A 26,064-nucleotide genomic window follows, 5' to 3' on the forward strand; every position below is an offset into this window, starting at 1 on the left:
CTCAGCACAAAAGTTTCAAAGTTTGAATGGATTAAGTTTACTTTTAGGTCTCTGTTAATGACTTCAGTTTTGTTGGCTCTGTAGAATCATTATTCAGAGGCTACCAAGTAAATGCGAGTGAACAGCTTAGACATGCGGCCATTTATTCTTAAGGAATCACCATGTCTAACGTGACCTGGAGGTTGGTGTGGTTACTTTTTAAAATGAGATATTTTTCTTTAAAAGAAACACACAATGTCTGGGATACGTTCAGACAGAAATGCTGAAGTCTGTAACTTCTGGGGAAATTTTTACGTAAGCTGTAAACATTAGTTGGATATGTTGACTATATTTCTAATGATAAACCATCACCTTTTAAACCTGGAATGCGGGGCGGTTATTTCATGATGCTGATTGTACTGGTTTTGATTGGAATGCCACTTTCACATTTCTGCTTCTGCATTCATAGTCAAATGCTGACTTTAAAGTCACCAGAGCCTCCTGCGAGGTGGAATGAAGCCCTCTGGAGGTGACCTGTTGTCCTGTTTTTGCAGCATGTGTTGTATTGCAGACCATGGGTGTCCCTTTGTACCAGATTTCTAAACTGTGAAGCTTCAGATTCAGGGTTTAGCTATTCCTTGCCCAGCAGTTCATTTCCCCTGACTAACAGGGATCCAGCAGGAAAGCTAGAAGCAAGGCTTCTGTACCTGGCTACTTTTCCATGCCATCCAAGAACCAAGTTTGCAGGATGATATCAGGTACCAGTAGGGTTTTTGAGGGTGTTTTTATTTTCAAGTGCCACAATTCAGTGAAAAGTCAATGCTATTGAACATCTTTTACCTATATACTTATCAGTTTGATATGCAGCAGTAGTAACATTACCAATAATTATCCATTGCAATAAGCGATGTTCAGCATTTCTGATGCAAACTCACCCCGTTCTCTCTCTTTGGGTTGGTATTTTACATGTCCTGAGGCTGGGGAAGCATATTGTAATTTAGAAATGATGTAGGTAAGTGGAACTGGAAGCGGTGAACTCCGTTCCTGAAATTGTATAAAACCTCATTGTGCTGCTGACAGCTGTGCGTCTGCAGGGAGAATGAATAAATGTATTAAAGAGTGAGGCACTCCGGTACTACAGCCATCACATAAATGCCAAAAGTAGATGAATACCATTTGCTTTAGTGAATTAAATAAATAGTACTATGGTTTATTGTAGGAGGAAAGAAACACTCCCTGGTGAATATGCGGAAGGTTTGTCACATATGTTCTGTGCGCTGCTCCTGCAGGATGTATAGTAGTGCTGCACTGCTTTGCTTAAACATTGTTCAGGAAGTTAAAGATCTGCTAACAAAAACTGAATGCAGTGCTCCAAACATACTGGATGCTTATGGTTTGTATGGATGTTCAAATAGGAACATTTGTTTCAAAATGCTTGTAAACATAAATCTGCAGGATGGGTGGCTGTCCTTACCCTGGGAGATGCACATTTCTCAGATGACAAAAAATTGGCTGGCTAGTAAACAATACAACAAAATGGCTTTTTGTGTCAACTATGATACAGTTTGCTGTGTATTTCCATAGCACTTTTCTAAGTGTTTTAAAAATTATGTGATTTCTGGGTCCCAAGATGAGTAAGAGCAACGTTATCTTTGGGTCCCATTTAATATATCAGGTCATTTATTTGCTTTCCTTTGTTAACATCTTTTCCAGGTTTCCTTTTGATTGACTTTTCTTTAATATTCTATCTTTCTTTCTAGAAACTGATTGCTTTTCTTAACTTTAATTGTTCTGTACAAGCCTGTTAACCAGGCTTTCGTTTGCTGTGCTGCTAGGATGGTGTTACACAAATGGTCCAGATTTGGTGGATTGGGGCAGAGTGGTGGGTAGCAGCAGAGGACACAACTCACCAAGGCATAGTTTGTGTGACACCTTCTATTCACATAATCACACAGAATCAGAGAATTGCAGGAGTTGGAAGGGACCTCTAGAGATCATTGACAACCCCCCTGCCAAAGCAGGTTCCCTACACCTATTCAAGTGTCATGAGATGATTAAACTCAGCCTGGATCATTACTGGGAAAAGGTGGATAGATCTTTAGAGTCATATGTCACTGCCCAATGAATAGAGCATTTTTGTAAGTGGACTTCGGCACTGCTGATAATGAGTTGGGTGGGCCTGGTCAGGCTCCGGATGCAGACAGAAATGAGGTTTCCTCCCCTGTGGACCTCAGTGTGAAGCAGACAGGACAAGGCAACACGCATATCTGAAATAAGAGCTTCTGAGCTTGGAGAGCAGAGTCCAGCAGTTACAGCTGAGTGTGCACAGTGTTGTGGCCCAGAGCAGCCTCCAGTCAAATGTTCTCCATGCTGCCATTGCTCATAGCTTGCCCCCTTCACAGAAGTAATTTCTTGATGTTTTGGAGTCTGTGTGACAAAAGGGCTTCCTGCACTCCTCTGCTAGCTCACGGGTAAGGAGCATCACAGCCTTTCTGGGTCCTGAAGCCTCTCCCTCAGTCACTGCTTTTTGAATACAGAATGAGTGCTGGCTTCTTTGTGTTGTTGTGTTTGCAGACAATACTCACTTTCTAACAACAGCAAAGGAGTAAGTTCAGTGCTTGCTTGCACCTTTATCAGCATTCCCAGGGTAACAAACCTGTAACCATATAAATTCTAGTGGGAATTTTACTGAGCATTAGTTGCCTTGAGTAGTGAGCATGAATGCCTTAAAAGCTCAGAGGCTTCAGGATGAATTATTATGCGTTTCCTACCTTTAGCGCCATCTCACCTAAACTTGTCCATATGCTTATTTAGTATTGATTGCAAGTCAGCCACAGGTCTGACTTGTAAAGTACAGCACTAAGAACTGACAATTAGGAAGGAAGACACTTAAAGCCAGAGCATCAGGAAGCTGTGTGTGCAGTGAAGCGAGTGAAACACAACAAATCTCAAATGTTTTCATAGCACCCATTGCTGGTTTTGTTTTATATCAGTAAGAAAGCAACAGACCTAAGAGCGGAGTTGCATATGCACGTGGGTCTTCTTCCCCTGTTTCAGCAGTCCTGAGAATCACAGAGTTAAGTGTAATCAGAGTGAGGAGTCAGAATTTGGAGCTCCTTTTGGACCTCGGCCACTTAGGAGCACTTGCAAGTAAAATCCTAAATGTCTGACTTTGCTAATGCCCAGACAAGTGGGCAGAGCAAAAGAAAGCTGCAGCTAAGCCAGGTGGCTCCTTGTAATGTAATCAAAACCTCTTACTTTTCTTTCACTATTTTTAGTGGCCTACAACAGAATTTCCTAGAATGATTTTCATGCCTCAAAGACAGAGTTGCTGTTGCCTGATCAGCAAAGCCTGTGTTTGATGAGGGCTTAAAAAGCTTAAAAACAAACACAAGTGGAAGCAGAGCACCCCCATCCCCTCATCACCTGAAGTGCCAATAATCCCAAAATCAAAGCTCACACAAAGATGCAATGGGCTGCCTTTTGGAGCCTGTGCTATGCAGGATCAGGATTGGAAGGCCTTAATGAATGATTTAAAACTGATGCAGCATCTTGAAATATGTGGTGTTGGTAAACTGTGATCAAGTGGCTGTGGAGTTAGTTATTATTACAGCACTTCTTGCATGTTGAGAAACTGAGTTCAGTCATGACAAAAGAAATCAATAAAAAGTAAAACACTCCAAACTGAAGATGGGGCACCGAGCTGCTCACGTTTGTTCTTCCCTCTCTGGAATCAGCTGGTTATTTTTTGTCTTTGAAGGCACTGTGATCAATCAGCATCTCTTACCAAAATGCTCTGTAACAGCAGTCCAAAAGATTTGTTATAAAAGACCTGATTGACAAATTTTACGGTGTGTTATCCTGAGATTCTGCAGTTCATAAACACAAAATGCTCCACATTTGGATATTCATCCAATGGGTCTTTATACTCATTTCCCATTTAAAGTTAAACTATCAGATCACAAGGATCCATGCTGCTTTGCCCAAATTTTCCAGCCATGGAACAAGGTTGATAATTTTGTGCCTTTACTCACATCTCCCTGTTCTGGCATTATTTATTCCTGATTTTAGTCTGAAGATCTAGAAGACATCTCAAGCTGTTGTATGACTGCAGGTGATAGAATTAATCTAATGTAATAGGTGTTATTAAAGGGGACAGATGTCTGGAGATCAAATGTCAAGATTCTTTTGTGCTCTGTCATTTTCCTAACCACGTATAAGAGGTGCTTCTGGTGTCTGGGCCTTGAGTGAGTTTACCCTCTCATAATTGCTATTGCGTTTGCTCTCTGCCACAGCCGCTACCTCATCATGTAATTTTCATGTTTGCTAAAAACGTCTAAGGCTCTTAAAGGCACGAGAGCCCTAGTTTTCCTCTCAAAACTGCATTTAGTGAATTATTAATAACGAGGATGTGTAAGCAAGCTAACGGCAGATTCGACACGATTTTCGGAAAGCACCTTGTTATAACACCTCACTTTGCTGTGTGGCCAGGAGCTCTTGGTGCATCGCTGTGCCATGGGGAGGAGCCCATGGAGCCAGAGCCCTCCTTGCTGCTCCACTCTCCAGAATTCCTGCAGTCCTCTGGCCTGCTGGATAAACAGCCCCAGACAGCTTTGTCTGTCCAACAGGTGATATAATATTGAGGATTGAAGCATCCCATGTCTTTCATTTTTAAAAGTTTTGGTTCTTTTATGGATTTATTGCTATATGGAACACTCACAGTCATTTTCAAAGAAAATAAAACCCAACGCCACTGGTGTGCTGCTGTAACAGCAGCCTGTGGAGGCTTGTTTGTGCTCCTGCAGAGGATATCCTGACAGAGGATAGAGGATAGAAGATAGAGGATAGAGGATAGAGGATAGAGGATAGAGGATAGAGGATAGAGGATAGAGGATAGAGGATAGAGGATAGAGGATAGAGGATAGAGGATAGAGGATAGAGGATAGAGGATAGAGGATAGAGGATAGAGGATAGAGGATAGAGGAGGGGCCCATGGTTCAGCAGTGAGGGCCCCAGGGGGTAAGGGAGCTCCTGGCCATCCTGCAGGCTGAAGCAGCTGCAGAGGGACCCTGCTCCAGCCACAGCGTTCGGGGGGTGTTGACCTCCTCATCTCCTCTGCCCAACACTCTTACATTATTAATCTCTACTAATTATTGAAATTAATTTTCTCTAGGTGTTTTTTTTTCCTCCAATAAGTGCTTTAGTTCCAAATTTTCCACAGTTTCATACTAACATTCTAATGATGTGATTTCCTTTTAATATTCCTAATACAATTCCCTGTATGGTTTGCTATTCGTAAGGTGAATGATTGGTAACATTTTGGAGTTACAGCTTTTCTTTGTCTGCCGTACTCCATACTTGTCAACTGAAAGCAAGAATAAAAAAAGATGTAAGTAACTGCAAACCTTCTGACAATGTAAAACCCACTGTAGTAAATAACTTTCCTATTCTCTAACACCCATTTTATCTTCCTTGTTTCTTCCCTTTCTCCCCTTTGGGGCTGTGGCAGAGCAGAACAACAGATGGTTATCAGTCAGGAGTAACTAGGGAAACACAGAACCTGCCCCAATTGCTATGGAGACAGCCATTTGTGTGCTGGGTATGCACCATTTGTTGCATCAGCAACCAGAGGGAGGGGTTTTTTTTTTAATAGAAAAGAAAATTATTCTAAAGCCCCTGATACTGAAAGGAAACCTTGGTTTGTGTGTACTTATCTTGCTGGGAAGAGGCAGGGCTCCACCTATTTGTTTGTCACCTTGGTTTGCATTAAGCTAATATGATGTCTGGTTTCGGATAGCAACATTTTGAATTGTGAGTTAATGTAATTAACTTAGAGCAAACACTTGTACTTTTGCACAGCCTGTAGAGTAAATAGTCATAAATAGTGCTTCCCCCATCAGCTGTTCCTCCCTCCTTGACCAGCCCCATAACACAGGCATGGGAGGGCTGATGCCCAGTGCCGTGCCTGTGCCCGGAGCTGCCGTGCACATGGGTTGTTTCTGTGCAGCTCTTCAGCCAGAGCTATTGGCACAACCAGAGCACTGCAGCTCTGTCCTCTGTGTTCTGCACCACGAATTTACTCCACTTGAGATTTACTTTAACACTGAATTTAACATAGCAATTCTTTTATTTTTCTAATGCGAGTAAGCTTTTATAAAATTATTCTAGTAATGCTTCGGTAAAGAGGACAAATTATAAGTGAAAAATGCACCAGAAGTGGCTTTAAAATAACTTTATGCCAATTTAGTTCAAATTCAATATTAGTTCAGAGCAGCATCTGTTACCATTAGTAGTGCTTCATTATCAGCTGAAGGAGCAGTCCTTCAGTTTGGTATGGGAGAAATTTTACCTACATGTATCAGGTCACTTGTTTCTATTTTTGGCATTCTCAAGCATTCATGTAAGGAATACCTTGGAGACTGGGCAATAAATGTCATAAAGCACCCATCTAATTCCTACCGTTTATTGAATACCATCAGTGGTAGGGTATGTCTTTTACAGTGATTGCATAGACCGGGCAGTTTCTATTAGAAAAGAAATGGAAAAACTGAGGGAAAATGTTGCCCAAACTGAGGCTCCATCGGAGATTTAATTAACAAAATCCAATTCTTTAGCAACTACAATTTTGCACGTTGCAGTGGATTTACATTCTGCTGAAACGGCTATTGAAAAGTCATCTGTTTTAAACATGTTTGCAGGGTGGTATGTTTAACATGGATACTTGTGGATAAACGTGCAACATAGTATTTTACTAACTGGGAAATGCTGAAGCTCGGGTCTGGAACAGCAGATATGTAGAACAGTCGTAATCTCCCATTTGTAACAGCAGAACTTTCTGAAATATGCAGGTAGTTTACAGCACTTCTTTGTATGTTAAACATTTAAAGTATGATAAGCGGAAACATCTGAAAGGTTTTCATCACACTGCTGGTTAATGTGAGCTTTTATTTAAAAGTTACCAAATTCTGGAGAAAACATACAAAGAGGTTACATTAATTAATTGCTGTCATGATGTAATTAAAAATGAGATGAGCACTTGATCTCTACCGTGCATCATAAATAAAATGTCCAACCAACCAATCAAAAGAAAAACCCTGATCTCACCTCTCCATGCTGGGATGTTTAGTGTTTGGTACCTGAAGGATATCTCCAGGTATGGCAAACTGCTGAGAAAACACTTGGAGTCCTTATACTCTGTGTTAGGTTACTTGGTGTTATGTGAGTGACAGCTGCTAGGGACACATCAATGTGGATTTTTAGTGGGAAATATTGGCCGTAGGTGGATGGTTGGACTGGATGATCTTACAGGTCTTTTCCAGCCTTGGTGATGCTATGATTCTATGACTTTAAACATTAATTAAGTTTCAGTGTCAGTCAAAGATGAGATAATTTCAGTTTGGGATGTTTTTACTGCATTAATTCAAATCCTCAATATTTACAGCAGTTTGTGATTTTTTTTAGTATTAAATTTAGTACCATGATAAAAATTAACGTATCTTTGTTGCTGATTTTTCTCTCTCAAAGGCATTTGAAAACTAAAAGCTCTTATTGTTGGGAGCAAAAATTCTAAATCTTCCTATTTAAAGGATTGTTCCAATTGGCAAAAATAATATCAGCATTATAAAATCCCATTCCTTCCAAATGTTATTTGAAATGTTACTCTTCTGTCTGACAGATAACATTCAGATCAAAATGGCTGAGCCTGGGTGTTACATGGGGGAACCGTGTTCTAACTGTTAGAGCAGTGTCTTGTCTTGCCTAAACCACAGAGCATCTTGTGAAAGAAATCTGTTGGGATGCAGCGTTACTTTTCATTTCATGGAGAGGTGATGTCTCATTTTTTAGTCTTAAAACCTTTCTTCTCATTGTTTTTGCTTTAAAATATAAATTTTAAGGATAGATAATGATTTATTGCATGTAATTTAGTCATGCGGTTATCATAATTTTTAGTAGAAACAGAGATAAGCAATGGAGTCACGAAGCTGGATACATATGGCATTATTATTGTATCTCTACCAGATGAAAGGAGCCTTTTTCTCTAGACCATTTTATACATTCCAGCATTATTTGCAAGCATTTGTGTCACACGTCATGTAAGCCCCACATGCCCTCTAAATATTTTCCTTCCTCATGTGTTTGCTCCACTCTCCGGGGTTACCTGGTGTTGCTCTTTGTACTTGTTGCAATGTCTGCTGCCCACCTGGTTGGGGAACTCAGCTGGGTGTGTGTGCTGGCCTGCCAGGATCCCAGCCTGTGCCTTGTGTGTGAGAGGTTCAGCACTGGCACCCAAACATGTGCTTTCACCAGGGAAAAGTTAGAGATCCATCTAACCCAGCAAAAACTTGGAAGCACAAATTTGGCCATGTTTTCTTGTTCATCCCCTGCTTTGCAGCTCTAACAATGTGCCAGCCATGCTGTCTGGCTGTCTCTCACAGCTTCATCTTTGAGGCTTCATTCATTGCACACACTATTGTAACACTTTTTTGGCCTGAGAACACATATTCCCTTCAGAAGTAGTTACAGATGAAGCCTGAGATGAGAGCTGGATTCCTGCGAAAGGCAGGAGTGAGAAGAGACAGATACAAAACTTAACCTTGTCCAATGAAAAATGGTGACTAAAATCTGAGCTAGTTTCATCTGACTTCTCTTTTTGGCCACTGCATTGCACCACTGCATACATGACAAATATCAAAGAGACAAAATTATTCTAGAAAGAGAAAGAGCTCTGACAAATGGAAGTAATGTTTAAATCTGAATAAATGCTTCTGCTGGCTGAGACCATTTTTTCAATGTCTTTGAGACCGGAGCAGCTGACCCAGTCTCTGTAATACGGTGCTTGGGAGGGGTGAGTGCCCATTTGAATGGTAATGATGAGGAAACAGGAGTGGTGTTGCACATTCCTCAAGGAAGTGCGTGCCCAGCTGCTCCTGAATGCTGAATTTTACATTTTTTCTGAAGTTGAATTTCTACATTCTCTGCATATTATTAGTTCTGCTCGGTGGATGTTGAACACTCTGCTCTGGACATTTAAGAGCACAGCAAACCCAGCTCGAGTGTGCAGTCTGGCTGCTGGCCCATGTCATGTGCATTTTATTTTGCCTTCATGGATATGCTGAACACCCAGCTTTGGTTTTCTGTAGAGCTGTACGAGAGGTCTTTCCCAGCTTTGAACTAACATGTTGTCTTGGTAGGAAGCCACTGTTCAGACTCTGAGCTGTAAAATCTGCTCAGCCTCTCACAGGGCTGCTACGTGTGTGCAAAGAAACTGACTTTCTGCTTTTAGGCAAAGAGAAATACATTAGAAGGTAAAGGATCTTAAATGCAGTCATACTTAATTTCAAGACAACTAATAGTTCCATCCCTTCTGGGAAGAGATTCTTGTGCTCAGAGTTAAGCACAGAACTGAGTGCTTGTATGTAGTGGCTGTCAGGAGCCAGGAGCCCTGCTGCTCTCAGGGAGCATTACACATGTGAGTGCCACCCAGAGACACAAATGCAGTTTATGGAGTTGAAGATCCAGGCTGTACTGAGTGTCAGTTGACATCTGTAATGAGTATTTTCCCAATTTACTGAGCATCCTGCTAAGTTCAGGTCTGCTGTATCTAGAGGTTTCCTTTTCAGTGGTCCTGTGGATTATTTACATAAGCTAAACTTCATTGTTAGCATTAGCGTGATTGGACCTATAGAAACATGATTAAGATTATTGTGCATTTTCAACAAAAATCAATCTGTGACAGGAGCATTTTTTAGGAAAGCAATGCATGGCATATGAAGCTTTTTAATAGAAGGCCTTGTGAGTCGCATGCTGGGTTTATTTGCTTGTTTTAGTGTATCTGGCAGAAAAATCAATATTATAGTGTAACTCAAATAAAAATAGGCAATATATAATACTTCTTGTAGAAGGAAAGAGAGAGGTGGTTCTCCAATTGCTCCTGCTTTCTCTTCATCTTGCTAGAATGTGCCAGCTTTATGCTTAATAAAGTATGCTTAATAAAGCCAACTGAAGTGTAAAGTACTTAGTCATGCATCCAGAGTTATATTTAACTCATCCTAAGTTTATTCCTCCCGAAATCCCCCATTCTTTCCATCTGAGCAAAAAAATGCTAACGACCCACTCAATTAAACAGCCTTCTCAGAAGAAGCCACTTTGCCATCTCAGCAGTCAGATGTACATCGCTGTTGGCACCTTTGTGGGGTGGTGGGAGGGGCAGAGAGAACATAAATAAGTAAGTATGTATATAGTTACATAAATATGTATTTAAAATATGCATGAACTGTCATGCTACAGAATTCCTTCCGGATGATTGTACGTCCTGGTGTATGTCGGTATAGGAGATACTGCTGGATGTTTTGCCAAATTCAGCATGTTCTCCAAAGATATGAGAGCAATGAGAAACCTCAGCTGCCTTTATGCTTGCTAAGCTTTTAAGCAGACCTTGTGTGATACTTCATGCACTTAAATCATGTTCATTGGGACCAGACCAAGGGCAGTTTCCCTTTGGTCTTCAGACACAAACACGTACCTGGGATAATCAGTGTCAGTGGAGCAAACAGAGCCAGGAGTTAGCTCTGGTTTTTGTCTGACATTCAGGCGTTGTGCTTCCACATGAGGAGGTACACAGGTGTATTTCTGTAGGCGTAACATTCAAGAGATCGTATGTCTGAAAATGTAATTGCTAAATTTTAGATAACCCCTTACAATTGTAATTTCCCCATAAGAGAGGCAGATGTACCTGTACCGCTGCGTCCCCACCTATTGTAATGCATATGCACGTGCAGGGAAACAAATGGGAGAAGCCCACAGTCCAGATATTAAATGAGACATTAGGAAGCAGCGTGGTGCCGTGAGTGTCCGTGTTGCTCCGTGTTGCGGCCGTGCTCCCTGATGCAGTTAGTCAGGCTTTGCATTCGCTCAGAGATCTTTCAATAGAATGGGCTACCAGATGGGACCGGTAACAATGCGCGGAGGCATCGAACCACCACAGCCATTTGGTGCTTAGAATAATAAAAAGACTATAAAATTAGATTAGTTGAGTCTAATTTGGAACTGGTGTATTCCCTGTTCGCTCTCACAGCTCTCGGGCAGATAAAGCCGGGAGATTTAGTACTGTCAGGACAGAGGACTCCAACTTCCAGTAAAAGAAGAAAAGGCATTGTGGGAGGTCACGGAGGGCAGCCCGGTGACCTCCAATGATTTACAGGCCTTTAGCTTAATGAAATTGTTTCACTGACATGACGGTAAAAGCTCATAATGGATTGGATGCCCTAATGTAATGAAATTACTCCCTTCTGCCTTTAAAAAAAAAAAAAAAGAAAAAAGAAAGGAAAAAAAAAAAAAAAAGACGCAATTAATATTTACTGAGACCTGCCAGGCTCCGGCGCAGCGTGCGGCGCTGGCACAACCACAGAGCCCCGCACTGCCTCGGGGACACCCGGCCCCGCTCCGGGCTGCTCTGCCCTCCCTCACCCTCTCCCTTCCTCTCCGCAGGCAGCTGGACAACAACCAGATCAGCTGCATCGAGGATGGAGCTTTCCGCGCCCTGCGCGACCTGGAGATCCTGTGAGTTGGGGCTGTGCGGGGCGCCGGGGGGATGGGGGGGGGCTGTTGGTGCTGCAGTGCTGGGGGAACGGGCTGGGGCGGCCGCAGCGCGCGGAGCGGAGCGGCACCGATCCACCCCCGGTGCCGCCGGGGGAACCGCAACGGGCGGCTCCGCGGCACCGCGCCGGCGGTCGGAGCGCTCCGCAGCGGCACGGGGGGAGCGGAGCCGGGGGGTGGGGGGACGGGTTCGCATGGAGCGGTGTCTGACAGCGGACACGGACAAATAGATGCTGGAAGGGGTCGGTGTGCGGGAGGGAGGATGGCCGGGGCTTGGCTGGGTCGCTCGGTGCTGGCGTCGGCTTCTTGGGGAGGATCCTGCTCCGAGGGCTGAAATTCCGGCACGCTGAGCTCGGAGCTGCCGCAAAGTTTGCACGTTGTCTGCTAAAGCTGCAAACTGAAAAGGGAAAAAAAAGAGATTTGGCAATGAAATTCGCCTCTGTCAGAGAAAAAGCATGAGATTCATAGTGCTGCTGTCATGTGAAACCCTGCGTTACCAGAGCTCTGCACCGAGCAGGTAACTTGCTCATTGTTAACAGGTACTTGTTCACGTAGGGACCTCTGCAGCGATACAGTTTGAGCAGAGGAACAGATAAAGGCTTTTCTGAAAGTTAATGCTGCGGAGCTGATAGTGTTAATGTCAGAGTGCCCAGTCCTGAGGCAGAAGGGATGGGAGCTGGGGCAGGGGCACAGGAGCACTCCTTTGGTCAGACCTTTCCATCAGAGTCATGGTGGTGCTGCTCCAGAGCCAAATGGCCTGTGCTAAATGCTGTGGGGATGGTTGCTCAGGCTGCTGCCAGCACTGCCCTTAAGAGGTACGAGATAGCAGACGGGGTTAAAGTGTGCCTCACACAGACCTGGCACCTGCAGGAACCAGGACCAGCACAGTGCCTGTGGCTGCTGTGTATCAGCAGCACCAAGGCTGTAGTGATGGCACTGTGCAGTGCACCGAAGCTCTTTTGAATGTTTGTGCGATAATAAAGGGAATTCTGCCCCATGGACAGAGGCTGAAAGGATGATTTCTGCCTTCAGTGCCAGCAGATGTGGGTTCAGTTGCTGCTGTACTGGGGAGCTGTGTCCATACCTGTCTGCCATAACCACCCTCAGAACCTGTGGTCCTGCTCTCCCACGCTGGGATGTTGTTATCAGTCAGAGGCTGTGTGCTGCTCGTACCGAGATAACAGGAGGATCAATTGTTCAAATTCTGTATTAACAGCCCTTTTTAAGGAAAAGCAGTGAGGTAAAAGCTGTGAATGAAGTTTTATCTGCCTGTGTCCTAGAATAAAAGGAAGAAACAAAAAATCTGCTCATTTATTTGCTTATTTGTTGTGATGGACTGCTTTTCCATATCCACAAAGGGTGAATCAGTCCTCTACTGATGCCAGCCTGTGCTACAACTCTACTACAGAATGCTGGGCGGTACTTGGAACCTTTATTTGTACTACACCAAGTTCTGTAGGCTCTGAAATAGTTGCTGGGAATGAATTCCTTCCCCCTGGGATGTCAAGTTAGTTTATTTACCCCTCTGTTTGCAATTGGGTACTTCTATACCATCTATTTGTGGGTGGGGGAAGAGAAAGCTTTCTGCTGTATAAAATACATCATCATCAGTTCTTGAATGCATCTTTAATTTTCAGCACGCGCATAACGCTACAGGAAAAATCAATCTCATTCTAAATAAGATGAGAAAATAGATTGATAGTATCCAGTTATTTTTCTCAGTCACAAAATTTGAGTAGGATGCTTCAAGCTTAATTTGAAGTGTTGTTTTGTTGTTTTTTTTTTCCCAAGGCATTTATATCTCTAGCAAAAGCCATTTGCCTAATGCACTGGAGGATATCACATCCTCTGTTGTAAAACAGACATAAATGCTAAAAAATTAGAGCAATTTGAGCCATGAAAGAATATCATCAAGCGAAACCAAAAGGCATCAAGATAACATTTCAGAGAAGAGCTTACCACTGTATTTTATGGAGAAATACTTTAACTCATAGTGCACTACGTAGAAAATATTTGATCGTTCTGGCAAAAGACAAACAAGTGATCTGTGTGAGCAGTTTGTAAGGGCACCCAATTATTTACTTCTTCATCTTCCTGAAATCATGTGACCTTTTTAATCTCAAACACATTCTGCACCTTTTCTCTGTGTTCCTGCCTGTCTGCAGAACTCTGCAGTTCTGTGGATTACCCAGGAAAGAGCTAAAATGCGTAACGTTACCCAGAACATAAATCAACACCTCCTTTAAGAGCACTTCAGTTTCTGATTTAAACTTCTTATTGAACTCAAATTCCTCAGAAAACTTCACTGTAAGGATCTTGGTGATTTGGTAAACAAAGCAACAGAAGGAAGCTGCATTTTTCCTTTAAAATAGAGAGCACTCTGTGGTCCATGTCATTTATTTCCACTTCGAAAGCAAGCAGGCTTCACTTACAGCTTCTGTTTTATTTTTCCTGTGTTCTAAGTTCCTACACCAGCAAGTAGTATGAGGCCGAGATTCAGAAATCCATGGCTAATTTCAGTACTTTTAACAGGGCACCAAGCTGCTGCCTTCACCTGAATGCTGGGTCATGGCCAGGTACAGCCTGGCACCCCACGCTAGCACTTTTCTGACCACATCTTTGTGAGCTTTGGTGTTTCAGAAATCCCATTAGTTGTCGCTGATCCTGAGGTCTGACTTATGTAGACCGTAACGCAGATGCTAAAGAGTTATTGGTGACTGTGAGTTGGGGATTAAAAAGTTGTGAAAACGTTGCAAGAAAATGTGTTGTGCTTTCTGCTGGTTGTCGTTGTGTCTGCAGCAAGGTGAAGATGATGTCTGAGAAATGGCACTCAACCGACACACTTACTTAAATGCTTCTTCGTAGTTTTGGGTAGGGCCTGGTTTTATTCCTTTTTGCATCAGGTCCTTTCTGTGGCTTCCCACAAAGGTTTTGTTTCCAGTTTGTTGACAGGTAGGAAAGGTAGGAATTTCTCCTGATGACATCCCTCCTTTTCCCCCTTTTTGTAATAGGGTTAAAAGTACTTCACTGGGTTTGTTCTCACATTCACAAAGAAAAGGTGTGTGTGGCCAACAGAAAGCGACAGCATGTAGAAGGAGGGATGCAAGTTCTTAATTAGTGCAATAACCTGCTGGAATAGCAGAATGGAGAAAAGCTGAAGGAAATTGGTATGAAACTTTCACAAACTAAAGTGTTGGTTTTAGAAGACTTTCTTCTCTGTTCAATTTTTAGTTGCGTCCTGTGGCAATATCTGCAATAACAGCATTGTTGAGAAATGTTTATTAGTGTAGCTGTAAGCAAGTTCTTTTAAAGCTTCAGAATAATTGCCCAGTATTCCTTATGGGATGTGGCAGTGAGATACATGCTTTGTAGGTTAGAGATTTGTTACTCTATAGCTTCACATCCAAATGTTTAACATTACAATGCATAGGAGATAAAACTCTTCCAGAACTCAGAACTTACTTTTCAGTCCTGTTGGATTTGTGGATAAATGGAAGTAAATTCAGAGTGGTTCAGAAAGCCCGGTCAAACTGTGTAAGCCATTAGGACTGAACAAATGGCCGTGCTATCGTCATTAGGCTGGAAGTGCTGAACAATATGTGGTTATTAGGATCCATTTCTCAGTAAGATACAGAGCTCAATTTAGCAAAAAATACCCACCCACTTTTAATCTATTTCTTGTTGTTTGTCCTCACTGGAATGGCTTGAATACAGTGTGGTGACACAGTAGTAGTGCTATGTGAGCAGGATTGAAAGAATTATGAGTCATTGTTGCCAATTTACCTGGAGTGTTTTCCTGGTTTTATACTGTAAATGCTGTTGTTTTTCCTGCTTTGTGTTGATTGCTAACAGGGACTTGAGTCTGAACATCTTCTGTTCTTTGCAGTTCTTCAGCAAAAAAAAAAATCCCAAACCAAAAAATATTACCAGAGCAAGAGCTAATCTGAAGAGGATTGCTGACAACAGTTTTATTGAGGAAGACAAATAAATATGTTCTTGCTGGACAGAGGTAGTACTGAAGAGCTTGGAGTTTTACTTGTCGTCAGTCGCATTATTTTCGGTCTCTTATGTATTCCATAGTCTAAAAAATCACCATCCCAGAATTTTGTGTTTTGAAGTGAATGAGCACTTTAAGAGTCCATAGCAACAAACCGCACTCGCAGGAAACCGCCAGCCAACTCTGGGCACTTTAGTGGGAATAATCTTGGTGATTCACTTGCAGGTGATACTGAGGAGGTTCGGGTGCAGTCATCCCAATGACAGCAACAGTTTGAAACAGAGACTTAAATTCCAAGTGAGCCCTAAATATTTGAGCTTAAAAATAAGTGACTAAATAGTTGTAATGAAAATACCTCACCTTCCATCTCTGAGATCTTAAAATGAAGACAATCAGAATCTTAGAAATTACAGTTGCTATATCAGGGCTTGAGTATATTCTTTCCTCCCAAGTCGTGTTGTGTCGGATGCGTGTGATCCATCAGGCTGGCGGCAGTTCTCCCATCCGTCGTGTAAAACTCCCATTCCTAGCAGGCACCTTACAGTGCTCGGCCATGCTGTTATTGTCTCTCCCATGCATTCCTGCTATAAAGGATTGTGCTTCATAAGAACTTTAGTCATCATCAACATTTAATTATATAAATATAATAAAATTGCTGTATGCTTATAATACACACCGCTTTTTTTGTCCTAGCAAGCTTTTAAGAATTTCTATGAAAATGAATTGTGATTTTGTGTTACAGACAGGATTTAATTGTTTCCTATTGTTATCTTTGGTGCGCCGAATTCAGTTGTACGATCAGTTCTCTTATTCTCGAAATGCTATTCTGGGCATGTCTTAACTAGGTAGGAGATCTTTATTTGCTTTCCCAACATGGAGAATCAGGGAGAGAAAGTCATGACATAATTCTAAATATATGAGATGTCACTGCTTAATGAAAGCCTGAAAATGCCACACAAATGTGATTTCCCTCTATTTTGCTGGAAATTATGATTTGTTGAGGCAATCAGGATCAAATCTGAACTCTGTAAGTGGTGTTCCTATAGCTGATAGTGAAATACCTAAATATAATAATGAAAATGGGATTTTAAATGAAATGTTGTGCGTAGCTGTTTTATACATTCATACTTGAGTAAGAGTAAAATTAGGATGATTAGAATGATTGGTCTTTTTTTAATTTTTTTTAAACCTAAGGATATATGTTAACTTAAATGTATATGAACTAATAAAATAAATGAAAGATCTTATTTCATCAGTCAGCATGTACATAATGTGTGTGATAAAAACCAAACTGAAATAATTATTGGCTAAGTTTGAGCAATTGAATTGTCTGCGCTGCGGTAGAAATCCCTGAAACACAGAATGGAGGTTGGATTTTCTAAGAGCATCCCCAGTTTTCTGTGTGCAGGTTATATCACAGGAGGTCACACTATGTCAGGGGAAGAATAAAAGTCATTTTGGCAATTGAGGAAGGGTTCACCCAGAGTGCAGAGATATCAGTGGACAAAGGGTAACTTCCAGTTTTCTTTACTCCGTTCCTCATTTGACTGTCCAGTGTTCTGTTCCCTTCCCATTTTTCCTGGCTCCTGTGTCATCATAGATCTCTATAGGAATGAGAAAGGTTCCTGATGAACTTAGCTGTTATTTTCAGTTGTCTTTTACATAAATAAGTTGGAGATAAGATTAACTACAGAAAGGCCTTTTTCTGGAGAACTTTTGGAAAGTAATGTACCCAACAGACCCTGAAGAGTTGAGATAAATAGTTAACATGGATAGATGAGGAAAGATGGGGTGCTTATACAGTTGCTGGATAAGAAATTTTTTATTTGCTGATATATTTCAGTGGGAGATCTGGCATCATTGCTCAAGATATGGAAATGAAATCTGAGATAACCTCTGTTCTAACAGCATATTACAAAATGTGAGGTTGGAAGTACAGCATAGTGAAAGGAACACTATCCAGATGGCACCATGGTGACAGGCTTTATATCAAAGACCAGCTGAGATAAAATAAGAGCGGGCAATCAAGGGCCTCTGAAAATCACTGATGCCTGTTACAGATGTAATGTAACTCTCTCTTTATGGGGGGAATATATTTGCATAAATTCATTGATCAATGATTTTGCTAATCCTGCAGTATGTGCTGGGCATGCCCCAGCAAATTGATGAACATTTTTATCAGACCTCAGCATGGATGCTATCTTATGTTACATATTTAGAAAAGTGATGTTTCCCTCCTGTAGCATACGTAGTATTTGAACGCTGTGCTCATTCTCCCTTCCTGCTCCCATTAGGCTGGAGGTTTTTGGTTTTTTTTTTCTTCTTTGAGAATAGCCTGGAGCCCTGCAGGCTACCGAACTTATCAAGATAAGAGCAGTGCCAGGTTAGAATTATTAGATTCATGAATCACTGACCGATATGCTTTTTGAGAAAGCCCAGGTTTATGGCTTGCCTTGTGTAAGTCCTTTATTGGTGCTGCAGTCACTGCTCTGAGAGACGCCAAAGTCAAAACTCCAGGAGACATGGGGGTTTCTGGCAGACCTTCCCTCCATGGTATTAATTGATTCATTTGCATGCTCTGCTCATTTTGTGACCTGCCCTGCCTCCCCTTTGACTAATACAGTTCCTTTGTCAGTAATATAAAAGATGTAGAACAAGCATTTTGACTGCTGAAAGTCAAGTGAATGTGAACGACTTAATCCCGGAGACACTCAACTGTGTATTTAATGCAGATATGCAGACGAACACCTTATCCAGAAGCTGAGCAGAAGACTATGATAGCAACAAAGCTCCTTGCAGATAAAATTGAGCTGATAAGGGAGTTATGAAGGGAAGTAACAAGTTCCAGGGAGATGACTAGGCACTTTATGCCATAACTTGCAATTTGTTCTTTGTGTGACTCCCCAGGGAAGCTGAATGACCATGCTATGGTAGCTGGGTCCTGCTGGTATTAATAAGGCATTTTGGTGGGGAGAGGAAGTTGCATGCGCGTATGGCAAAGCCTTTGGCACACCAACACCAGGGTGTCTCCAGCCCTTCCAAGACACTGAGCCCGAAGCTGGTGGTAAATGAAGGAACTGCTGCTGATCTGGGATCAATCAATGCAATAACAATTTAAAAAACAAATTCATAGCATACAAAGTTGGTCTTCTTTTGTTCTGCATGTGGTTAAAGGTGTGGTTTATGATCTGCAGGGGACTCAATGGTTTACTTGTTTCAGTGGGTACATTTGCCTCTTGTGCTGGTAGAACAAAGAGAAGCTGTGAGCTCTACCAGTCCTTATACAGGAGAGGGCTCAAAAATCCTGTTTCTCTGGAAATGTAGAGCGCAGTTTCGATGAGAGCTCTGTGTACCAAATTGTTAGTGTGCCACGTTGTCTGATGTGTAACCTTGAAATGCAGTTGCTGGGACCAGGGTAGTATGCATTACTTACTATTAGCGTTTATCAACATTTTTAGCTTGGACAGTAATATTGTACCTGTAGTAAACTGGAATTCAAAACAATAATATGTAGATGTCTGTCTTGGAAATAAGGTAGATAATTATGTTAGTATCTAAGAAGTACATGCATGGAAACTTCTTCAGTCCTAAAACAAATTAGTGCATTTTTTCCTTGCCATTCATAAGGTTATGCATAAAATACAGGTGCATATTATGAATGCGTGACACGCACTGGTTGTAAAGAACATATATGTTTTAATTAGACTTGATTTTTGTGGTTATATGCATGGAAAATAATTTTCAAAACTTGAAAGGTCTGTGTAATTTAGACATTTTATGTATCATATCCAGTTCTGCTTAACAAACAAGAAAATGTAAGAGCTGCATAAAGAAGTGTGAAATGATTTTGAAGTAATTTGGAGTCAAATAATCCCAATTTCTATGTTGTTTGTGCTATCATAAGTGAGGCAATTTTGTGCTAAGTGATTTGATGCTTCTGAAATGTTTGTTGGGTTTCTGTTTTGGGGTGGGTGATCTGAAGATGTTTTGGTACATAAGCGTGATGCTGGCCACACTGAGGCCATTTGCAGAGACTTAGGAGCAAGATGTTTTTGAATGCTGTAAAGGTGCCCAGGAACCTTTTGTTGTAACATAGCATGTTGCTCTTGAGTAGTTCAGGGATATCTCAGAAATGAGCTTGGTCATTTGAAAGCGTCAAGTGTGGTGACCCTATAAAGGCACAGAGGGAAATAAGGAACACTGGTGCCTTTTAAAAATGGCACACATTCCTTCATGGTGGTGGCCAGTGCGGGCTGTCAGTGGTTCGAATGGCAGACAGGAGCTGGCTGAGGAGGAGAATTTGGTGGCCATGAGGAAAAGATACAGGAGCATACACCGAACAAGGTCTTTGATCGCCAAATTGGTTGTTCAGATTTGCTTTTGCGTCTTTTGCCACCACGATCCTAGATAGTATGTGTCACCAGAGTGCTGTGTTGGTGGTGCAGGCAGAAAGGAGGGTGGGGAGACAGCTCTTGCTCGTGGCTTCCAGCCTTGGACTTGCTCCCGTGATGGCGGAACTGCCGCATTGCAGCAGCCCCGTGCCTGAAGGCCGCCCGCAACCTGCTGCTGTGAGGGGCTGCAGCTGGGCGGGCTCTGGGAGGGGGGGCCCATGAGCACCCCCCGGCTGCTGACTGGCTCCTTGGGCAATTCCAGCCATGTCTTAAAAGGCTTGGGTCTCCCCGTCTGCGGCTAGGGCGTCAGAAACCCAGCAAGGAGCCTCAGCTGATCCTTAGGCTGAAGTAGTTAGGGCAGACCATCCGCAATGGTCTTTTATTTGGTATGGGTACAGATATTCCAGGGAAACACTCATATACAGGGAGCAGTTGACTCCCTTTATTTAGCTGCTGTAGAATGCGCCTGTAGAATGTTCCTGAACAGATCGCGAGCGCTTTGAATTTTTTCCATGTCTATTTTATTTTGCACTTTTTCACTCTATGGACTGGACGCCATTGTAACACTGTGAGTATTTGATATTCAAATCATTTCGGTTCCTTACCTTGATTGTGTATGCATGCATGAATATAAGCAGGTATTGTTGCTCCTCATGGGCAGGTGGTGTTTGGGAGAAGTTTAAAACTTTGAAAAATATATGTTTTTTAAACATATTGACGTTTTCTTGTGCAACCCACAGAAATGCTGTCTAATGTTTTATTGAAAGAAAAACTTGATGTTTAATTCCTGATGGAAAGCAGACCCCTTTCCAGCTTCAGCAAGAGACGTGTAACTGCCCTTGTCTAGGAACTATGTATTGGCTTAGTTCTTTCAAAACCTTTCTTTTCTCTATAAAAGGTAATTTTTTTTGTGAACAGTTGTTCATGCATACTGGTCTGAGTTCACAGAATGTGTATATCACACGTTCCCTATTTCATTCACCAAGATTTATATTAGACTATATATTAATCCTAACTTTCACCATGTATGAGTTGCCAATAGGGGCACTGCGTACTGTTAGCATCTAAAATTATTCTCCTAAAGTGTATCTATCTCTCTTCCATTTTGGGGTGGGGATTCTGGTACTAGAGATGTAAATTCCTCCTATGAAATATTTGCTTCTTTTCCTTCCTCTGGTGGCTTTTGGAGGAGGAGATGGGCTGTGCAGCCCCTTGCAGCCCTTTGCAATGTTCTTGTTGCTGTTAAGGGTCTCCTCTTGCCGCCTTCGTAAATGTGAATGCTAATAGTCCCAGGGCAGAGATTGTGGGTACGGGAAACAGGGGCAGCTCTGGCGAGCTGTGAGAAGCGTCAAGTCCGTGCAGGACCTATAGTCTGCCACTACAGGGCCACAGAAACACAGGGTTCTGGCAGCCCACGCCCTGTGGTACCAGGCACCTGCTTTCTAAGAGGATCTTGTAAAGTCTTTTGCACTGACACCAAACTGCTGCCAGTGCCATTTCTCATGGCTATACATGTACCTCCTGAGCAGCTGCCCTGCGGTGCACTGAGGGTCCCTCCCTCAGTCCTAGTGGCCAACATGGGACTTGCAGGGAACCGCAGTGCCGCATTGCGGCAGTTGACCAAGTGGCACCAGGCAGGCACAGCGGGAATCCCACAGGTGGGATTTTGTCACGTTGCTCCTTTCACTGGATTCACAAGTTCTTTTTCTTGTCACTTGCTCTCTATATGAGCAGGCAGCCATTCCATTATAGGTCCATTGCTTGAACTGTCTTTTCTGTTTCTCGGTATGTTGTGTTTGCTATAGTAGGGAAGCTTTTCCACTACAGTTAAAATAAAGGAATGATACTGTTTTTTTCTGATCCAAATTTGATTTCTTTCAGTGGAGGTCCTGTAAGGAAACCACAGCTCTCAGCCGACTCAGTGCTGAAACCTTCTACCCCAGTGATAGCAATCTCCATCAGCAAATGCCTTCAGCCTGAACAAATGGCAAAAGTTACTTGCTTCTTTCAGACTGTGGAGTTGGATAGTGTTAATTTGAATCAGTCTATGTGTATAAAGCTGCTCTAGCATGAGAAAGGACTAACCAAAAGCAACTGTTCCAGGAGGAAGCTGAACATTTGCTTTATTTCGCCAAAGTGCAGATGCATTAAACTCTGTCTTGATTCTTTCTCATAATTTCCATAAATACACACCAGTAGGCTTGCAAACTTCTGTATGCATAAAGGCACAATCCAGTTTCCATTGATTTTAACACAATCTATAAAATGCAGAATCTGACAAGCATGTGGTTGTGAACACTAAGATCCATATTTAATAAGAGATCTCTGTAGAACCCTAAAAAAAAGAAAAACCTATCCATTTAAACACTAATTTCTATTACAGATATATGTTTCTGTTACTATTTTAATTATACTAATTTGTCAAACAATGGATTTTCAAATGAATCTACAAATTCTAGGTGCTGAAATTGATTTGATGTTGATGTGTTTGGTCCCTGTAGCTCTGAGGAAAATGTGTGTATCAGACTAAGTGGACTGCAAGAACTAGATTCAGAACCTGCTAAAATCATTCAGTGGTCATTGACAGACGAACGAGAATCACAGAACCATAGAATGGCCTGGGTTGAAAAGGACCTCAAAGAACATCCAGTTTCGACCCCCTTGCCATGGGCAGGGTCACCAACCACCAGACCAGGCTGCCCAGAGCCACATCCAGCCTGGATCTGCATATTGTGATAGTTGAACTTGTTTCCCATGTATTAGTTGTGCAAATCAAAACCAGCCTGATGTTGTAGAGCATTTATTCATGGTTTGCAGAAAATTGTAGAGGTAGCCGTGGCTTAGAGCCGCTGTCATCATTCCCAATACGATGCATTGAAAAATGGGTAGGCTTGGAGCAAACACTTGAGAAAATTTTCTGATTCAAAAATAAGTAAGGGCAATATTTCTTGTGTCATTTTTTACTCTAGAAAAATAGCCCATTGGAGAATGCTCAATTTAAAATAAAGCAGTGGCTGAGTAGTTTTAGCTTGTGTTCTTTTGTCTTTGCTTGTTTTGATACTTTTACAACAACAACAACAACAAAAAAATCCATTCAGGCTGTATTGAATCTGTATTTCCTGCTTAGAATTCAAAGGTGTTGCAAAAGATTGAAAAGCTGATTGAAATTACTGTGAAAAGCTTTTTCAACCCTCACTGAGAATGGGAATCAGAAGGAATCAGGGGATGCAACTGGTACCTGCATTTTGTACAACTAATAGAAATGATTTGATTATGTGGAAAAATGGATGTGTCCTTCTCTTCATAGAAACAGAAACCTCATTAAGGGGAAGTGAGAAGATGTCTCATGTAAGACCGTGTGAGTGGCAGTTCTTGTCTTGACATGTAGCCAAGCTCACAACCAAATGAACTGTCTCCCCTGATTCTCTGTAACCTTTCTTATATTTCAATGTACCTTATCATATCATCATAGTATCATAGTCTTGTGCGGGTTGGAAGGGCCCTTATAGATCATCAAGTCCAACCCCCGGGATTTGAGCCTCCCGTGTAGCAGAGCAGCACTTCTACCACTTGCGCCACAGGGGGATTTGAACCCGGGCCCCGGTGTTGCAAAGCGGCATTCCTACCACTGCGCCACCGGGGCACACTTGTTTTACTTTTTTCTATTCTGTTATTCTATGGTCTACTTCATCTTGTTTTATCATTATTTGCATGTTGGTGTAAGTAAATTCAAGTCTATAATGTATGTGCACCTAAAACAAAAGTGTAGGATTTAAGGTACATGAAAGGTTTCAGCACCAGTCACCAGACATTGTCACATTGTCTTTAATATTGCTCCCATTTGTGTATGTATGACAATGCGATCTTTGTACAGACACACATGACTTGCTTCTTTCCTCTTTTATCCATTTACGCTGACTCCCTGTCCCAGCTTCCTTATCCAGAACGTTTGCTCAACCAGTTGCTCAGCTGCAGCCCCAGAGGCTCCAGCCAGGGCATGGTCTCCAGGGAGAGCTAGTGCACTGACAGTACACTTCAGTTAATGTGGCCTAATGCTGTTGCTGTAGATGAAAATGATTGGTTTCTTGCAGGTTGACTAAATGCTAAACCATTGCAGGACAGATGGAAGTTCAGTGCTTGGGGATATAACAGAGCACTTTGTTAAAAAACAACAACAAAACAACAACTTTATTTCTAAAGCTCATTTTCCCTACAGTCTGATATTTTTAAAAGCAATCTCGCTCCTGCAAGGGAAAGAAAACATGAAAATCTATGTGCCACAAACATCTGGCCTTTTTAATAAGCTTGAATAGCTAAAATCTGAAAGTTATACACACATGAAAATCAGTCGTAGAGTGGAAAGAGTCACAGAATTGTAGCAATAACTGTTGCTGTCAGTTTTGTCTGTATTTCCATGCAAAGCTGATTTATTTTATTTTTTTTTTCATGCATTTCCAAAAAGAACATTTTCTTTTCTCAATGTCCTCAAACTCATCATGTTTCTGATGTCAGCTTCCTGAGTTAATGACGCTGGAGCCTCTCATGTCGCTGTGATGAGAACATTTGTGAGCACGTCAATGAAAGAGTAATACTAGAACAGAAACCAGATTGGCAACTAGTTATTCTTATTTATTTCTGTGGATCTTGCGTGTCACCTGGAGACTATTTAGAAGATTTTTTTCTTGGGCTTACATTATGTTTAAAAGTAGCACTTGTGTAGTGCCAACTCATTTTAGAGTTGGGTACAAATATTGAGACAAAATCCCAGCTGTTACTGCTTTTGCTGCTAATTTGAGGTGTCAGATCAGAGCTCTACTGCTGTATGTCAGTGAATAAGGCCCCTTGTGAGATCATTATGTTTTCTAACAGTTCCGAGTAATGGATTAATCAGTGCAGCATCAGTTGCTTTCATTATATGCTTGCACGGTAGTTGTGGGCTTTAATTTAAACAGACTGTGGGGAGATCAGAGGACTTAGTCAAAGAGGGGCCCGGGACTCAGCAGACTGACGGATCCAGCGGAGCTTTGCCTCGTGCCTAACAAGAGCAAATCCTGGATGCTCAGTGCTGAGGGATAGAGTCCCAAAGCCATTTTGCTTTTTCATCAGAGGCCATGAGAAGTAGTAAATATTTTATTTAATGCAAATTCCTCCTGACCTGAAAAATGGCTCTTTACAACTTCTGAAAATACAGCTCCTTTCTTTCTACAGACTCTGAGTTAATTACAAACATTAATCAAGTCTTAGTTTTGTTGCTAAAAATAGCTTAGATTCAGTTTTTGGGACTGGTAAGCTGCCCATGCTGTTAGTTCTACTAAAGGGTGTTTCAAGGCTGTCAGGGATCTGAAGGTGTCATTGTGTCCCACCCCAAAGCAGGGGCATCCAGTTCTATGCTGTACCAGCTCTCTGCTCGTCCACAAAGCTCAGAAATTGTTATAGAATCATAAAATCATTTGAGTTGGAAGGGACCTTCACAGGTCCAGCCTGACCTTGAGTGTCTCCACATATGGGGCATCCATTACCTCTCTGGGCAACCTGTGCCAATGCCTCACCAACATTGCTGTAAAAATATCTTCTTTATATACAATGTAAATCTCCCCTCCTTTAGTCTGAAACCATTTCCTCTTGTCCTGTCACAGAAGGCCCCAATGAGGAGTCTGTCTCCTTCCTTTGTACAGCCTCTTTAGATATTGATAGGCTGCTATTGGCAGCCTTCTCATCTTCAGGCTGCACAGGCCCAGCTCTCAGCCTATCCTTGTAGGAGAGGTGTTCCACCCATTGGACTATTTCTGTGCCCCTCCTCTGGATGCACTCTAACCAGTCTGTGTTTCTCCTGTGTTCATTACTCCACATTTGGATGCAGTACTCCAGGTGAGGTCTCACAGTGCAGAGCAGATGGGCAGATTCCCTCTCTCACTCTGCTGGCCACGCTGTGTTTATGCAGTCCAGGATACAGCGGGCTTTCTGGGATACGAGGGCACATTGCTGGCTCATGTCCAGCTTACCATCCACCTGTGCCACAGGTCCTTTTCAGCAGGACTGTGCTCTGTCTTTACAACCCCACCTTGTACTGATAACAAGGGATTGCCTCAACCCAGGTGCCAG

At 42.2% G+C, this 26,064-nt stretch overlaps 1 protein-coding gene across 7 annotated transcripts in view; it reads left to right on the forward strand.

The window, feature by feature from the left end:
• The window catches only part of SLIT3 (slit guidance ligand 3), a 427,176-nt gene that overhangs the window by 227,234 nt on the left and 173,878 nt on the right, over positions 1-26,064 (forward strand). For all 7 annotated transcript variants that reach the window (XM_085518791.1, XM_085518790.1, XM_085518786.1 and 4 more), the window contains one exon: positions 11,467-11,538. In XM_085518791.1, coding sequence (XP_085374917.1) covers positions 11,467-11,538 — 72 coding nt within the window. The remainder of the gene's footprint in view (positions 1-11,466; positions 11,539-26,064) is intronic.

The sequence above is a fragment of the Coturnix japonica genome, chromosome 18, assembly GCF_054131305.1.
Source record: "Coturnix japonica strain WE chromosome 18, WE-NBRP24, whole genome shotgun sequence".
Lineage (NCBI taxonomy): Eukaryota > Metazoa > Chordata > Aves > Galliformes > Phasianidae > Coturnix > Coturnix japonica.